This window comes from Corylus avellana, chromosome 10 (genome assembly GCF_965113065.1).
Source record: "Corylus avellana chromosome 10, dhCorAvel1.hap1.2, whole genome shotgun sequence".
Taxonomy (NCBI): domain Eukaryota; kingdom Viridiplantae; phylum Streptophyta; class Magnoliopsida; order Fagales; family Betulaceae; genus Corylus; species Corylus avellana.
Window position 1 is genome coordinate 18,848,715 of NC_142499.1, and position 19,218 is coordinate 18,867,932.

At 37.1% G+C, this 19,218-nt stretch overlaps 1 protein-coding gene across 1 annotated transcript; it reads right to left on the minus strand.

Moving 5' to 3' along the window:
• Positions 1-1,650: 1,650 nt before the first annotated feature.
• Positions 1,651-6,839, minus strand: CHX20 (cation/H+ exchanger 20). Its single transcript, XM_059606327.2, has 3 exons — positions 5,551-6,839; positions 2,802-3,719; positions 1,651-2,258 (listed from the first exon to the last, which is right to left on the minus strand). The coding sequence occupies exons 1-3, from the start codon at positions 6,751-6,753 to the stop codon at positions 1,866-1,868; spliced, it is 2,514 nt and encodes an 837-aa protein (XP_059462310.1). The 5' UTR covers positions 6,754-6,839; the 3' UTR covers positions 1,651-1,865.
• Between the last annotated feature and the right edge of the window lie 12,379 nt (positions 6,840-19,218).

The window sequence follows — 19,218 nt, forward strand, 5'->3', positions numbered from 1 at the left end:
CCCGTGTGCGCTCGATCGCAGCACGCAGGCGATCGATCGTAGACTGAGCGCACGATTACAGTCACAACGTGCGCTCAATCGTAGTATCAGACACCTGACTGTTATCCAATCTACATCACTATATATTAAAAAAAAAAAAAATTACAAATTGACCAATACATAAAAAGCATTTTGACTGATTTATTATTCTTGACGTGGACCTGCAGAAGAAATAATAATATCACCATTTTTTGATTTGCATGGTGAGGTTCGAAACTTGTGTAATAGATGTGGATGAACCTGACGTGACCTAAAAAGAAAAAGCATATACTGGCTACAAAAGTAAAGTTTAAGAATAATTGTTAGTGATTAAGTAAAAAGTGGCCACCACTCAGATAAGAAAGCCAATTAATTATTGTGTAATAGCTATATGAAAAAGAAAGTATGTAACAAACGAGATTCTTATTGGTACAAATGGTGCTTCGAACTTAAAATAAGCATGAAGAAAGGAAAGATTGCTCAAGAGTTTTGGTCTCTCTACCCGGACCCGATGAAGAAAATGAAATTATTTCTTATGGACTCATTGAAAATGATTATGATCTAATTCATGACTTGATAGAAATAAAAGGCACCTTGATGGAATCTTCACAGACAAAAAAAGACTGCAATCAGTTTAATAATGATCGAGCGACATTACTTTCTTCGACAGAAGCAGAACAATTTTGTATATAACAATCAAGACATTATACAAAATTTAGTCTCTTTCGTTTGTTACAAGTATGACGGTGATCATAATCGTGCATACTTTCATTGAGTGACCAATTTGTTTTTGGTGACATCGAATCCCATAAAGGGCCTTGTCAATGAGCTTTTAGCTGATAGTGGCAGACAGAAATTGTTCTTTTCCCAGGTCTAAATATTCAGTCAAGCAAATTAAAAAAAAATAAAATAAAAAATTGTTTGAAATTCCCTATATATATATTTGAAATTACATTTAGTGTCACTTTTTTGTGATGTTGGATCATTCAATGGTTTTCAATTTGATTAACATATACTCAAAGAACTCATTTCATCCTAGTGGTCGCGTGTTCGAATCCGCTTGCGGTAGTAGATGTGTGAACTAGATGCTACTATGAAGGGGCTCTACTGGCTCACACTTTGATGGGGTTGTGGTGACAGGCTCGCCTTCCTAGGCAGTAGTTATGGCTCAAACCGAACATTCCACAGCGGATGGAAACCCCGATGGTCACGCCCAAGGAGGGAAACTACACTGGTCTCCCCTTCCCATCCCCATCCTTTTAATTAGAAAAAAAAAAAAAAAAAAACATATACTCAAGTCACTAATGGGATGTGTTTGTCATATATTTATCATGATTTTATTTGCTATCCAATCTAAAACACATTTGTTTAGTATATTTTTAACTTACACAAAAGCATAGTTTTGACACTTTCTAGATGAGCCTAATGATTTATGAAAGTCATATAATCAAATAATAGGTTTGGCAAATAAAAAAAAAAGGGTAAATGTTGTAGCATGCATAAAGTAAAGTTTAAGAGTGCAGTTAGAGATACTACAAACTGATGTGACAGTTTATATGGCAGTGTCCGCATTAACAACTAAAACATTATTTGTCACGTAGCACCAACCACGTTAAAAAGTGAACCATCACGTAGCAATCCCAAGTCGAACAGCACTCGAATCACTTTAAAACTAAAGAAATCCCATCTAAATGTTCTAATCTTTTGCATTTATCGTAAGTTCCAAAAATATTTTGAGGGGAAAAACAAAGAAGCATATATAATACAATAGACATTTAAAAAATAAAAATAAAAATAGAAATTTACAACAATAACCCCAAATCCCATACTATTGAGGTTTGTTTTGATCACACAAAATCGTTTGAAATATCTCGTACACTTGTCGATGTCGATGATTCATCGGCCGTGTTCCGGGCGGGCAACACCTTCGACACGGGAGCCTCCTCTACATGTGCAACATCATGCTGTTGAATAATAAGCACTGAAGAAACGACGCCGTGCCCTGACGCCGTCAATATGTCTCCGACAGGCCCTAGCTCCGCATTCTCCGGTTGCCGCTCCGCCAATCCAGCAACCATTGTTGAAGGGAACCGGCCCTTCCCTACAACTATAAGATGGTACTCCCCGCTCCGCCCTATCGCTAATACTTCCTCAACGACGTCGCTTGCCACCTTCTCTGAGCACTCTGCCATCCCATCACACCTGCCCCGAAACTCTGCAATTGCTGTCTCATCTAGCTCCTATAGTATCATCACCATCATATTAGCTACTGTTGCAGATGATTTTTGTTTCGATTTTTTTTTTTAAAAAAAATTTATTATATTTGATGTTTAATACATTATATCTCATGCAATAGCAATTGGGTAATTTGGGTTATGTTATATAGTAAATTCTAACTTATTTCAATGGACTAATGTGACAATTTTTATCGGTTTATATTAAAAATTAAAAATAAAAATTCAAAAGCTCAGTAAGACGAGAGTAGAGAATAAGGTATCATATCTAGCATTTCTCAGGTAAATACTAGAGAATTAAAATCTGAATCATTTAATCACAAGAGGGTTTTGATCGAAATAACAGGATTTCTAGGCCTATAATAACTCATGATTAATAAAGTTAATATTGTTAAATTAATCATTTTAGTTTAACTCCACACTTAGTATACCAAATAAGTAGTAATTTAGCAAATATTTATTTTACTATTTGAAGTAAATTAAAGAATTAAAAAGTATATTTTAATTCATGAAAAAGAATTTAAAAGAATTGAAGAGGAAGGAGCTTACTCTTTCTGTCTCGCGGTTCATTTTAGCGGTGGAGAAGCTGTAGTTCTGCTCGCTAGCCCCGCTTGATGCGAGCCGCAACATCACGCTGTTACTCTCTTTTCCTTCCTTCTCAACGAACCTTATAACGGTAACTTTAACGGCAGGATGCTCCGCCATCCTCCCACCCAACTCCAAGGCCTCCCGATCGTCAGGCCCACCAAAGAAGATTATGCAAACCCGTTGGGCCACAGAGGTAGTGGGCGATGGAGTCTGGGCCTCAGTGCCAAATCCACGGTCCACAAGCAAAGCCACCGAGCACGGTGCATTCTTCAGAACCCTCTGATTTACTCCTCTCCAGTCGTGGCCCACATTCTCCTCGGTCTCGTCGCCCTCCCCTCTCCACTGTTTGTGGAAAGGCAGGATGATCATCGTCACCCTTTTATCCTCCGCCACGTGGCAAATATCCTGATGCATAGTAGACAAGGCGGAGATAGCCGTTGTGGGGCGGACACTAACTCGTCCGAGTTGATTGTAGGACTGGAATGAAACGGCGACTCGGTCGTGCCAGTCGCCGCGACGAATCCGGTTGAAGAAGGGAAAGCCGTTCCGGCGGGCACGCTGGACCATGATAATGGAAGAGGATCGTTCGGTGAGCTCCACGAGATGCATGACGAAGAGCTTCAGAAGGGACTTCTTGGTGCGCCGGGTGGACTCTATGAGGGTGATGAGGGAGGGTACGTTTGCAGGGCCATGAACGCAGGCGAGAACGCGAAGCTCGTCGTTGGAGTCCGGCGAGGAGGTCAAGTCACGCAGCTTCCGGTGAGTGCGGGTGGAGACGCCACGTGTTGGTTTGTTGATGGCCATGATTGTCGGAGTTGTAATGAAGGTGGTAAAGAGTGCCATGAGAACTAGAATAGCAAATGTTTCGTCATTGAGCACCTGTTTTCAAACATGTTAGAAACCAGATCGAGATAAACTGAAACATCCAACGGTCGGGATCCTCCTACCTGGGATTTAAAGCAAAAGGCTTATTTTTGGAACCCCGGTGGACATTACTTTAAGAAGAACAAGAGATTAAGAGGCCCCTAGGACTAGGAGTTTCCGAAACAACACGAACAACTTGTAAAAGGACAAAAATGTTCAACTTAATTTATTCAATTTTGTTGGTGGTGATTATGTAGTATTCAATTTGGGAAAAGGTAATCAGTAGTTTCCTAATGTGATTGAAGATAATTTTATTATTATCACCATCATCATTAATTAACATTACTATTATTAAATAAATGATAATAATACTACTATTAGAACATAATTTATAGTTAATTTATATAAATCAATCTAATAAAATACGCGCTTTCTTTCTTAAATCTTTGTAGGGGGACCTAGCCCCTAAGCCTGCCACCACACATTAACGTCCAACTCTGATGAGAAATAAAGCAACTTTTCCACATCGATCTGAAAAGGAAATGGATTGTACAAAAATATGTTTTGAGAAAGGGGGACACTCCCTCCTGCTAATTGTTTATGTGGGTCCGCACCCCAATCCGTATAGGACAAATTTAAGCAATAGAAATACAATGATTGATCACTTTGGCACAAGGAGTTTTTTTTTATATAAAATTTTTTGAAGTAATTTTTTTTTTTTTTTTTCATGGTGATGGACGGTTTTGGTGATACAAAAAAATAATTAATTATATGACTGTTTGACTTGTAGCCTTCTGTACGTGTCATCTCATGGAACAGAACGAGTAGAATTCTAATAAATATTATCCATGGAAGAATAAAGCTCCGTTTGATAAACGATTTTGCTATGATTTTGGCTATACACTATTTATCTTATTTTTTTTTATTTTTTTAATATCCTATTATTTTTTACATCATATCAATTATTTTTTATTATTATTTAAATAAAAAAATCATTACAAAACAAAATTTTTTCTTTTTTTCATATCAAATATTTTTACTTTTTCACTTTTTTTTAAAAAATATCAAACCAAAATTAAAACAAAATCGTTTATAGAACCAACCCTAAGTTAATTATTTTTCTAAAAAGTATTGAGTAGTCAAACTCAATTACCAAAGGAAAAGAGGAAAGATGACAAAATCGTCCTCTTTTTGAATGTTGACTGACAAACCACAAGAGTGTGAGAAACGTGAAGGCAAAGCCGGGGAAATTTCAAGGAGGAGAAAAACCAGACTGATAAATACGTCAAATCTTATGCATAATTTATCACGAAAAAAATAAAAAAAACGAGCACAAATGCAGAATCTATAATTCTAGGCACGATTTTTTCCATGGAAAACATATCTTAATTTTCCCATCACTGTCGCCCACCTATACTATGTTAATCAAAGTTACAAAAATTGCTTTGAAAATGCAGCCAATGGGGTGGCCGACAGTCCCCCACCCCAACAATGTTAATGAAAGTGCAAAAAGTGCGCTTTAAAAAATACTGATAACTCACAAAATTACTCTTTTTAGATAATTGCTGATTGGCAGAAAACTGGTAATTTTATAGACTCATTATCCTCACCTTCTTAGCCATGTGGCATAAGTCCTTTTTTTTTTCTTTTTAAAAATGATACGAGAGTTGAAAGAATGGGAAATTAATGAGTTTATAAGCATAATTTGTTCTCTATCGGCCAATCAGCAATTATTTGGATTAATTAGTTTTTTTTTTCGAATATTCTATGGTATTTAATTAGGTCTAGTGTCATTTTCCTCTTTATCAAATATTTCTATGTGTAAAAAATAAAAAAACGAACGAACCTTCTTCTCTCTGCCAATGTTGAGAACGATGAGCTCCACCAAGCCTTTGGTATTCATGAGCACACCCAGAGTGAGGGATTCCCTGGGTGGAATCAAAAACATCATGGCCACCACAAAAGTCCCAAGAATTTTACCGGCGCAAGCGGTGGATATGACGAGCCCCAGAAGACCCCAAGCCCTCGCACCGTTTATTTTGGCCACGTCGGTCTTCAACCCGCTTGACGCAAAGTATAGAGGAAGAAGAAGGCCGGTGACGAAGTCCTCGATTCTTTCTATCAATCTGTCGGCGAATTCTCCTTTTGGGATTGTTAATCCGAAGACGAAGGCTCCGAAAATAGAATGGATTCCGATTAGGTCGGTGATAAACCCGGCAACCAGTACTCCGGCCAACGTCAAACAGATGTACGCTTCGTCGACGACGTCGTGCTGCGGAGAGCAGCGGCGGGCGACCCATTTCATGGCGGGTCCGATGGCGATCAGCATGAAGGCAACGAATGCGGCTCCGGAGAGGAGGACCCAGACTGATATCAAGGGGCTCTTGTGGTTGCCGCTGTCACCGTCGCCTGCGAGTGCCACGGCTAGAGCCAACAGGATCCATGCAGCGACGTCGTTGAAAGCTGCGGCGGCCATGGCTGTCTCCCCCACTTGGGTGGTTAACAGTTTGAGCTCTGCTAAAATGCGCGCGAGGACTGGGAAGGCGGTTATGGAGAGCGCGACTCCCATGAAGACGAGGAATTGGCCGTAACCGACTTTGTCGGCTCCGTCGACGGTTTTTCGGAGGACATATGCGACGCCGATGCCGCATATGAAAGGGAGGGAGATTCCGGCGGCTGCTATCCCAGATGCTCTTCTGCCACTGCGACGAATCGAGCTTAGGTCGAGTTCAAGTCCTACGAGAAATAGAAAGAAAAGGAGACCAATACTTGCCACAGATTCAAGTATCGGAGTGCTCCATGACGGAAATATCCGGTGCAAGTACTGTTTGTTTCTTCCCAACGTGGACGGTCCCAGCAGAATTCCACCTACTATCTCAGCAATGACTTTTGGTTGGCGGAGGGGTTTGAGGAGGAAGGCGAGGAAGCGGCTGACGACGAGGATTAAGGTTGTTTGAATGATTAGGAGAGGGAAGGCAAAGTCAAGGGGATTGTCGCCTTGCCAGACTCCATTTGAGGAGGTTTTGATGGAGGTTATATTGAAAGGCATGTTTAAGCTTAATTAATTGGTAGCTGGAGAGTGTAGAGTTTGTGTGTGTTTCATCAAAGCAGGATCGATCAGGTTGCAGGGAGAGAGACGGGTGGAATGTGAAGAGAGAGCCCAGCAATTTATAGAGACACTTGAGTGTAGACTCTAGCTACCTAGGCTCCCGTGCTTGGGGTTGTCCAAAAACGTAATTTGATACTCAATTTCCTGGATTAAGGTCCCTAAAATTCTCTTTAAATTTAAAATTTTTAAATTCATAAATGCCAATCGTTCATCTCATTTAAGTGTCTTTTTTTTAAAAAAAAAATGATCATTTTCATTTCAAATCCATTCTATTTCTTCCTGTTAATGCATTTTGAAGGGTAGTATTATTAAAAAATTTAACCTAAAAAAACATTTAGACAATTTTATCCTGCTACATGTACTAATTCGAGGAAATAGACAAAATTTGAAATAAAAATGATCATTTTTTTAAAATAAGTCATGTTTCAGCATTTAATAAGGAAGGTATCCTAAAAGAAATTTAATAAGCTATGTTTTCTTATTAAATATTGAAACATGGCTTATTTTAGACATTTTGATAAAATGAATGACTGAAATTTAAGAATTTGAGAATCTCAAATTTAAAAAGAATTCTTGAAAATTTCAATCCCAATTTCCATGAATTAAAAGAGCATATATGGTTTTGGCTTAAATTTCTGCCACCTCAAAATTAATAATATGAGGGTATTTTCCCGACAAAATAAAAAGGCAGAAAAAGGAACACGTAAAAGGAAAAACACAAAAGATGAGGGAAAGAAACAGAGCACTCAGCACCAAGTATATACCTTATCCCCAGAGTAAATAAGAATAATTCAAATTCGATAACTAATCAAATATCTAAAATGAAATCTCCTAATATATATATATATATATATATATATATATATATTGCCTTACATTTCCACACGGACACAGGAAGAAGATGTATATATATATATATTAATTAACTCAAGTTGCCTTACATTTCCACACGGACACAGGAAGAAGATGTATATATATATATATTAATTAACTCAAGTTGCCTTACATTTCCACACGGACACAGGAAGAAGATGAAGCGAGTCAGCCTCTCTATCATGTGTCCCTTGCCTTGCTTGGTTAAGTTTTGTGTCGAGGCGGCTAGCTCTTTCGGTTCGACACGGAAAGGGACTACCGCAGGGTGTCCGTGGGTCAAAAGGATATAAATGATCACGTGCTTTCATTTTGAAATTATCGATCTGTCTGGATGCTGTATGCATTAATTGCCACACGATCTGATCTGACCAAGCAAATTAGAAAAATAAAAAAAAAAGTTTTATGAATTAGCATGCAGCTGTGGCTCACACAGATGACAAATCACTTTGCTAAATTACTTTTTCCAGCATATAATTCAGTGGCGACAAAATGATGGACTCTTAAAAGCCACAACCTGACACGTGACAACCCCATTTTTTTTCTTCATCTTCAATCAGGGTTGGTTGGTTGGTTGGCTGGCCAAGACTAACCAGAGTAGACAACTCTGGTGAATTACTCGACAGCTCAAGCCATCGTGAACCCACTACCCACACATACGTACATACATGCAACGTGCAAGAGCACGGTGTGTTTTGAATATAGATACAAGGGTCCTTATCATATGAATATTGCATTTTATGGGACAATATTCTCAGATCAAAAATCAGGGAAAAAGGAAAAGAAATAAGAAAGAAATTGATGTGATATAAAGTTTAGTTGACATGATATAAATGTAACAAACGATTTAAAAAAATTAACGAGTCAATAAACGGGCCTATAAAAACAAGTAATATGGAGGAAAAAAAAAATTATATATATATATGTAAAAGGAGGCTTAATCGGATAGCTCAATCGGCTGTGAACCACGCCTCATGAAGCGGGGGTCACTAGTTCGAATCCCCCCTCTCCCTTCCCTTGTGTGGACATGTCAACAAAAAAAAAAAAAAAAGGAGGCTTAATCATCTCTAGCTATAGCCTAAAACAATAAGTGTTTTTTTTTTTTTTTTTTTTTTTTTGGGAAAAAATTGTTAATGGAAAGAAAATGATAATCTTATAAACAAAATGTAGCAGTTTGCAATAAACAATTAATCCAGTAGTATTATCTAGGGTTTGCCCATCTTCTGTAGTTAGGGGCGGAGGGAAGGGGGTTTGATAGGGGTCAAATGTCCCCTTTCACCTCTCAAAAATTCTTCTTAGCCTTGGAAGAATTTCTCTAAAATCTTGGTTGCCCACACTCAAATACTCATCTAGGGTCAAATCTTTTCTAAAAGGAATGAGATTCATGATTCAAACGACCAAGCAAATACTATGTTGCGCATTTTAAGAATTAGGTTAAACCAGACAAGGCACCTACTGAAGAAGAAGAAGGTTGAAGATGAGATATATTTTAGGACAAAATGTAAAATTAGTCCTTGTGGTTTACCTGATTTACAATTAACTCCCTATGGTATCAAAATGAACTCAAAAGTTCCTGAGGTATGCCAAAAATATAATTTAGTCTCTACAATCAAATTCCGTCTACTAATTTAACAAATTTTCGTAGTATGACACTGAGTTAAATATGACAAGTATTACAATTATATTGGTTCTAATGTTTTACGCTATTAGAATGATCTGTTAAGTCAGTGAATGAAATTTGACTGTAGGGACTAAATTATTTATTTAGCATATCTTAGAAACTTTTGAATTCATTTTGATACTACAAAGAACTAATTACAAATCAGGTAAACCACAAGGACTTAATTTACATTTTGGACAATAAAAAAGCACCGTTGCACTCCTTTGGGCTGTATCTCACTCAGCATAAAAAAATAAATAAATAAATAATAATAATAATAATAATAATAATAATAATGGGACAAGTCTGATTCTCTGGAAGAGATATTTTCAATACATTTGGAAAGTTGAAAGGCTTGACTTTACAATTGGGATTTGGGATTATGAGATGAGCGCCAAATATAAAACTTTAACTTCTTCCTTATTTAATTTGTTTTTTTTTTAAAAAAAACTTAACCAACTTAAAATAGATATGTATATTATATTGAGATAACTTTACTTAGGATCCTTAAACTATCACATATTTTGAGAAAATCTTCACGAATTTTAAAATGGTCAATTTCACTCCCTAAACTTTTAATTTGATGTAATCGACTCCCTTTGTCAATTTTTTTTCTCGTTAAATTCTAACAAAAAATACTACTAAAAAGACTAAATTACTCTTCAATATTTTTTTAAAAAAATTTATTTTCAATTTGAAATTAAGGGCAAATTTGAAAATTTATATAAGTTTCAAGGTATATTTTTCAAATAGTTTTAATTAATTTGTATTCAACTTTATTTTTTTATTCATTAAAAAAAAATGACCCCTCTGGACTAAAATCCTGGCTCCACCACTGTCTGTAGTTTTGTCATGTATCTTTTAACATATAAAAAAATACATGTTTTTAATAGCACGTGAAAAAACACATATTCAAAAAATATATGCTAATTTTATTAACTAAATTAGAAGAATTTTCTAGAAGGGAGAAACTCTGTCAGTTAGTAAATTCGTCATATAATTGAAGGGAAGCATCTTAATTTGCAGCATTGTAAAATTTAAATTATTTTCTTTTTCTTTTCAGATTTGTTCGAGGTTTATTAATATTAGGTCTATAGACTACCATTAAATAAAGGAGATAACTAGTTCAATCGACAATGAATTATGCCTCATAAAGCGAAGATCACTAGTTCGAATCTCTCATTCCCTTTCCCTTATGTGGATATATCAAAAAAAAAAAAAAAAATAGAGGAGATAACTATGCCTATCTCTTACAATGCTACAACACCAAGATACATTTTTTTCTATTTTAGGTAACACCAAGAGATCACCTTTTTGATTGGTAACTAAGTAACAAGAGATCACTTACTAATTATAACTGAATTAATTAATAGGTATATTTGATTAAAATATTAAGATGGTGATTACCTATAAATTGGTGGGTCTTAGGCTTAGGCCGGTTGTCTTATATTTGCAGTAGGATAAGACTACTCCGTTGACAATTTATAGTGTAAAATTTTAAATGTAGAATAGGCAAAACCTTTTCTAACTTTACACTTAAATAAGATTATCATTATAGTGGATGCTAATGGTGCATTACTCCTCAACAAAATCTTCCTTAATCACTGAAATAATTTTTTTTTTTTTTGATAAGATCGATTTCTCATTAGAATATCAAAAAGCTAGAGCAAACTGCTCCAACAACATAGAATCTCGAATACAATCAGGTGGCTCCAACCACAATTTATCTAGGGCATATGTCTTAGCATGAGTAGCTAAAAGATGTGCCACGTTATTACCATCACGCTTCACAAAAGAAATCTTCCAGTTATAAAGTGTCTGAGCCTCCATTTTAAAATCTTCCACCACATGACTCACCCCGCCCCAATCCCTTTCCCCACTGTTCACAGCGTCCATGAAGGATTTCGCATCCTCTTCAAAATGAACTTGAAAAAAGCCTATGCATTTACACTGTTGTAAGTGAAAGAAAGCAAAGAAAATTGCTTTTGGCGGAATGAAGTCTCAGCTTCGTTCTCATTGTATATATAGGCAAAGAGTTACAATTGTAATCAAGTTTGACAAACTCAAACTTGATACAAACTAGGAGACCTAATTCAATACAAATAAGTAAAACAAATACAACTAGAACACTAAAGAGAAGAGATAAGAACAACTATAAGGATAATACTAAAAGATAAGAACAACTATAAAACAGACTCTATTGGTTCCTTAACAGCCCCCCTCAAACGAATGGGAGAGGGAGTAACCATGAGTTTGTCTCTGAGGAAAAGAAATCGAGAGGAGGTAAGGCCCTTTGTAAAGATATCAACACATTGATCTTGAGTTGGGATGTAGCTAGCACAAAGATCTTTGTGAAGAATTTTCTCACGGATGAAGTGGTAGTCAACTTCTATATGCTTGGTACGAGCATGGTAGATGGGATTAGAAGCTAAAGCAATAGCTCCTATGTTATCACACCAGAGTACAGGAGGATCATGGAGAGAAACTTGCAATTCTTTGAGTAGCATTCGAAGCCATGAGAGTTCAGCAGCTGTAATGGCCATTGCACGATATTCAGCCTCGGTGCTAGATCTCGAGACAACAGGCTGCTTCTTGGCATGCCAAGATACTAAGTTGGAGCCGAAGAAAACACAATACCCTGTAGTGGATCTGCGATCAAGAGGATCCCCTGCCCAGTCAGAGTCACAGTATGCCTGAAGTTGAAGAGGACCTGAAGTGAAGTGAAGGCCATGATCTGGTGTGCCTTTGAGATACCTTAGAACTCTTTTAGCAGCCTTCATATGTTCTGTAGTTGGACAATGGAGAAATTGACACAATTGATTGACAGTGTAGGCTATGTCAGGTCTTGTGAGTGCAGTATTGTAGAGCTCCAATGATATGACGATAGGTTGTGGGATCTGGTAGAGTATCACCATCAAGCTTGGTGAGCTTCTTGCCTGAAGTGCAGGGTGCGGCATAGGGCTTTGCTCCAAGCATTTGCACACGATCAAGTAAATCAATAATGTATTTACCTTGATTTAGATGCAAGCCAGTTTTGTCACGAAGGACATGGATGCCTAGGAAGTATGAAAGGCAACCAAGATCTTTCAACTTAAATTCCATTTGAAGGCCGTGGATGAGAGTCTCCATGATAGATGAATCTGTACCTGTTACTATGATATCATCAACATATATCAGTATGTAAATATGAACAGAGCCTTGATGAAGCATAAAAAGAGAGGTATCTACTAAGGATCCAACAAAACCAAGATGGAGAAGAGCTTGTGACAATCTATGAAACCAAGCTCGTGGGGCTTGCTTTAGACCATAGAGGGCCTTTTTGAGCTTACAAACATGATCTGGAAAAGCTGCATCAACAAAACCAGTAGGCTGCTCCATGAGGACTTCTTCATTCAAGTAACCATGAAGGAAGGCATTAGAGACATCCAATTGCTTGAGGGGCCAATTGTAGTGGATTGCTAAGGATAGTAGGATCCGTATAGTGGCTGGTTTTATAACTGGACTGAAGGTTTCAGTGTAATCAATACCATCTCTTTGTTGGAAACCCTTAGCCACTAGTCTTGCCTTGTATCTTTCAATAGTGCCATCTGATTTTTCCTTTAGCCGAAAAACCCACTTATTCTTGATGATGTTTCGATGTGAAGGTCTAGGGCAGAGAGACCAAGTACCATTGTCAACTAAAGCTTGAAGTTCACTTTCCATTGCAGCAAACCATTTAGGGTTAGAAACAGCCTGAGCAAATGTGGTAGGGATAGAAGGCAAGTGTGTAGCATGAAAGGATTTTAGTGGATGCTTGGTTGATTTTAAGGATAGGAATAGCTGATAGTTGGGAAAAGACTTAGGTTTGGAGTTTCCAGTCATAGATCTTGTGACAATATGAGGAGAGGCTGGTTCAGTAGGTGCAGGCAAAAGCTGAAGTAAGGATTGATCTAGGTGGGGGATAGGATCAGGGGTAGGTGGTAGTAATTCGGCAGTAGGGGTAGTCAGGGGAGTGTTTAGAATAGGTACTTGTGCTGGGGAAGGCAAGGTGATTGGGGGTGAGGTCTGAACAGTATTAGAGTCAGAATTATTCATAGAGTAAAAATGAGAATAATCAAGAACAATACCTGTAGGGGAAGGATCTGATCCGTTAGGGGATGAAGATGCTACTCTATTCTGTGCAGGGAACACCAATTCATCAAAAATAACATGTCTAGAGACATATACACGATTGGAGATGGGATCAAGGCACTTGTAACCCTTTTGGTGGGTACAATATCCAAGGAAGATGCATTGTTTGCTTCTGAATTCCAATTTGTGTTTGGCATAGGGTCTTAAGAGAGGATAACAAGCACAACCAAAAGTTTTTAAAAAGGTGTAGTCTGGCTCCTTATTGTAGAGTTTGGTGAAAGGACTTGAATTTTGGAGAGTAGGGGTAGGCAATCTATTGATGAGATACACGGCAGTACTGACAGCTTCAACCCAGTATTTAGAAGAAAGGTGGGATTGAGCTAGGAGACTAAGACCAGATTCAATGATATGCCTATGTTTTCTTTCTGAAACTCCATTTTGTTGAGATGTATGTGGACATGTGACTCGATGAAGAACACCATGTGTTGACAGAAATTTAGTAAAGTTATGAGAGGTGTATTCACCACCCCCGTCTGTTTGAAGTTGTTTAATTTTAAGGGAAAATAAATTTTCTATCAAGCACTTGAATTTAACAAAGGTTTCAAAAACATCTGATTTGAGTTTTAGAGGAAATAGCCAGGTGTATCTAGAGAAATCATCAATAAAGATAACATAACATTTGCTTCCATTGATTGAAGATAAAGGAGAAATCCATACATCACTATGAATAAGCTCCAATGGAGCAGTGGTAATACGACTTGACTCAATAAAGGGTAATTTTTTTGCTCTTTCCTAATTGACATGAAACACAAATAGATTGACTCGACTTAACTGAAGACACAGGAAGGTAGTAGTTGTGAAGCAGATGCTGCAAGATTTGATGACTTGGATGCCCTAAGCGGTTGTGCCAAACTGAAGAAGACACCCTGATCCCAATTTGCGCAGTAAATGCTCTGACTTTATTTTTGGTGAAGTGTTGTAGCCTTAATGGGTAGAGACCATCTTCACTTGCCCCTTGTAAGAGGATCTTCCCTGTGAGGTTGTCCTTAATCAAGAAATAGGTATCAGTTAGTTTAAAATGGCAATTATTGTCACGACAAAATTTATTTATTGAAAGTAAATTTGTTGTAGCATCAGGACAATGTAAGATATTTTTAAGATGTAGGAGTTGATTTGAGCGAAGAAAAGAGGAAGAGCCAGTGTGGGAGATACCAAGTCCATTACCATTACCTACTGCTACTGTCTCATTACCCTGATATGGTTGCTGCAGAGTTAGATTTTCCAAGTCATTAGTGATGTGAGTATTGGCTCCACTGTCAGCAAGCTATTCATCTCCATCTTGTAGATCGTTGGATTGGGAAACCATTGCAGCAAGTTCAGATGGTGGATGTCGTCCTTGGAATGAATAATCCATGCGATGAAAGCAGTCCAATGCTTGATGATTGGAGCGGCCACATATCTGACAAAGAGGTTTGTTGGATGAGAGGATGCCAGGTTGAGAATTTCTCCTTGTAGTGTAGTTATTTCTCCTTGGAGTGTAGTTGTTGGGAGAATTGCTTCTTGGAGTGTAGTTGCTAGTGCTTCCAGTAATAGTTTTTCCTTGGGAGAAAGCAGGGGTTGGGAGTATAGCAGGAGATCCGTTGAAAGTCTTCTTTGAGGGATAGGAATTTCTGTAATTGGAGAAATGTTTCCTTTGGTTGTTGAATCTCTGTTTGTAACCTGGCTTCTGAGCAGTCATGGCAAAGGATTGTGGTTCATCAATGGCAGCCTGATGTTCAATGAGTTGCTCGTGTCCAAGTAATTCAGACTGAAATTCTTCAAGAGACATAGTGGTATTCTTTGTTATCATGGAGTAGGTCATGACAAAAGAATTGTAGGTGGAGCTTAATCCACCAATGATGTAGGATACAAGGTCATCATCGGTGATGGGGCTGCCGGCGATAGCTAGCTGGTCAGCCAAGGATTTTGCACTTCGAATAAAGGTAACACATGGATTATTACCTTGTCTGAGAGTCTGAAGTTGGCGTCTCAATTGAGTGACGTGAGACCTTGATGGAGAAGCATAACGAGTGGCAAGGGTTTTCCTTACTTGATTGGAGGTTTTACACCCATAAATAGTAGGCACAAGTGGAGCAGTTAAGGTTGTAATGAACCAACTGAGAATACATTGGTCTTTCTTTTCCCAGAGAATATATTCTGGATTTGGGACATCAGGAGTAGTTTTGTCCGGAGAAGATGGAATAAGCTTTGGTGGGCATGGCTCAGAGCCATCAACAATGCCCATCAAGCCGTTAGTTTTGAGGATGGGCTTAAATTGAAATACCCATCCGAGATAGTTGCTGTCATCGAGCTTGGATTGACAGAGATGCGCAATGTTTGGCGTTGTGAAGGATAGAGCAGCGTCGCTGGATTGCGTCATGAGTGCAGTATCAAGGACACGGCAAGGAGATGCGGCTATGGTCTAGTGCGGCAAGGAGAAGAACAGCAATGAGGCTGTAATTTGGTGCAGCAAGAAGAAAGAAAGTAGGTGTGGCAATCTGGTGCAGTGCGGCAATGTTGGTGCAGTACAGCAGGTGCGGCAAGAGAAAAGGTGATCTGAGGGCAGCAAGAAGAGCTGCGAATTTGCCTGGAGAAGAAGCTGATTCCGTTGAAGAAGGCCCAAAAATTTGAGAGGGTCAAGGATCTTATTGAGAGGGGTATGAACCGTAAGGCTCTGATACCATGAAAGAAAGCAAAGAAAATTGCTTTTGGCGGAATGAAGTCTCAGCTTCGTTCTCATTATATATATAGGCAAAGAGTTACAATTGTAATCAAGTTTGACAAACCCAAACTTGATACAAACTAGGAGACCTAATTCAATACAAATAAGTAAAACAAATACAACTAGAACACTAAAGAGAAGAGATAAGAACAACTATAAGGATAATACTAAAAGATAAGAACAACTATAAAACAGACTCTATTGGTTCCTTAACAGTAAGGCCAGCACCGCAGCTGAAGCTTCCGCTGCTGTCAGAGAAAGGCAGCTCAGCGGTGTCAGGCATCGCGCCGCCAACATGGTCACCTGGTGGTCACGAATTACCACCGCTAGCCCAGTTCTTCCATTCTTCCGATCTAATGACGCGTCCCAATTGGCCTTTACCCAGCCCAGTGAAGGAGCTGTCCAACAACTCGGCCATGAAATTGTCATTAAAAGCACATGGCCAACTGACCTATTAGCTATCACCCATTATTACAAGAACTTAAGCTAATACTAAAAGTTAGATAATTTTCTCGTGGACTATTTTAATTTAGGAAAAATTTCATAAAACTCCCATAAATTTTTATTGGTTTTGACACTATTTTTTAAGTTTAAAAACTCTCAATTAAGGTATCGAACTTTAAATTTTTTTAAATTACCTTATTCGGTAAGAATTTTTCATTCAATCTTATCAAAATTCCTAAAATATCAATTTTTTTATTATTAAAAAAAAAATTGTAAAGATTCAGGCGTTTATTTTTTATTTTAAAAATATTTACAATATTTTTGCAACATCTTTATATATATATATATATATATATATATATATATATATATATATATATGGGTATTTTGAAAATTTTGACAAGATTTAACAGAAAATCCTAACGGAATAAAGTAATTGAAAGAAATTGAAAGTTCGATATCATTAATTGAGGGTTTTTAAACTTTGGGGTATAGTAGTGTCAAAACGAATTAATGAAAATTCATGAGAATTTTATGAAGTTTCTCTTTTAATTGAAATGAAAGATAAATAATGAAAAAAAATAAAAAAATGTTGGAACTCGAAACCTTTTAAATTCAAAATTCTCGATCTATCCATCCCTATCTTGAGTGAGGTGTACTCTAGATCTTTTCGATCTCTTTCAGAATCGCTTATAAGAGATTATGTAATTGTCTTATATAAGATACAATCATTGGGGTCAATGTCATTTGATTTACATGAATTGAAATTTTGTAGTTTGATGATTAGAATCTAAGATATATAGAAGGTGATCTTGGTTTTGATATGATCAATGATTATTGCCGAACAAAGATAACATCAAAGAGCCTGCTCAAGAGGAGAAAACAATTAAGCAACGGACCTATCCGCATATTTCTTTTTTCTTTTTTGGAGGATCATTACGTAATTTAATTCCAATTCCATGTAACCACGAGAATCAAAGAGGTCATTGTTAGAAAATAACACCACGAGTTTGGATTATTAAGAGAAATTTGGATTTCTATCGACGGAAATATAAAAGCAGCCAACACCCAAAGAAAATGAACCTAACACAAGAGTGATTGATTGTTTATTTCTCTTTCAAGTCCGTAGATGGTTCTGGATCAAGATGTGGAGTTTGAGCTGCATGTAGGGTGAATGTGAGATGAATAATGCTACTCTTCACATTAGATTTTTGCATTAGCTGACTGTTGATGTGATGTATTTTGAGTGGTTAATCGTTACTGTCTAGGGTGGTGGTTCGGTGACTAAAGAAAATTTTCAAAGTTGTTAGGTATATATATTAGGGCATAGGTTTGAATTCCGCATGTCTGATTAGTGTAAATTATTTTGGTTTTTATTAATATCCTGATGGCGTTAGGTTAGGCTACGACTCTCTCATCTGTGATTCTCACCATTTAGGTCTCTCATGTATTATTCTCAGCGAGTATATCTTATTATGGTCACATCTAAATAAAAAAATTAAAGTTGATCTCTACCACTTCCCTATATCACATTAATTAATATGAAGCTGGTGTAAAAAATAACATTACTTGAAAGAGATATGCTATATTGGACTCATAAGCGCGAAATGTTGCCGCAATTATTGAGTGGCGTCAAAAGCAAGAAGGACATCTTTAAAAAATATTGCATAGGTGGACATTGGTACCTTGTCATCAGTCAATTTCATTTGGCTCACTACAAAAATAAATTAATAAATAAAAGATCCACATATTAAAAACTAAAAAATCCACACATTTAGCACAATGTGTCGGCTTTGGTAATATTTGAAGTCAAAACCGAAGTGAGGATATTTCTGGCAGGGAGTGTTTTAGTCTCTCAATTTCAATCATATTGCTTATGAGTACACGTGGGATATCTTGGAATATGGGATAATAAGCCAAAACCCACTATGCTATAAAATAGTAGATAACGTTCACATATTTCCCTTAAATTATTACTTAATTGACAATTTTTTCTCAAATTTTCAATTGAAATATTATCTCTCAAACTACTAAAAAGTTATCAATCTCCCCCAATGATAATTTATGTAATTTAGTGAAGATCGTGAAAAATGCTGGCAAAGACCATTTATGTCGACGGTCATGAAAATTCTTGAATTCAAACATTAACTTTGTCATTAACCTTCAATTTTAATAAAATACTTCATGAGTTGAGTCCCGCTTATTAGAAGAAAGTTTGAATTTCATTTGCTTAAGAGTCAATTTCGTTGAGTAGACATAAACCCAACTCTCATGTTGCCCATGAAAGCTCATCCACAATTTTAGTCGATCTCTGGCTCTCTACCAATTACCAAACATTGTGCTTCAGACGAAAAATGCTAAAGGTGGGTTATTTGATTGTGGTAAAGTGTTTCATGAATTATTATCATTATTAGCACTAATTAGTGTCCAAATCTAAGTGGAAATTGGCTCAGTTGGTAATTATGGTTCTACAGACCAAAAACTTAAGATATTAATGTCTTTTAATGATTGATGGCGTTGAAAATTAACGCCCACCAAACCAAATCACATATTCACTTGG

Excerpts from the sequence above, each read along its gene's own strand:
- CHX20 (XM_059606327.2), bottom strand. The coding sequence starts at position 6,753 with ATGCCTTTCAATATAACCTCCATCAAAACCTCCTCAAATGGAGTCTGG. Across the intron at positions 3,720-5,550 it reads ACATTGGCAGAGAGAAGAAG|GTGCTCAATGACGAAACATT; the intron begins GTTCGTTCGTTT and ends GTTTGAAAACAG. Across the intron at positions 2,259-2,801 it reads TGAACCGCGAGACAGAAAGA|GAGCTAGATGAGACAGCAAT; the intron begins GTAAGCTCCTTC and ends ATGATACTATAG.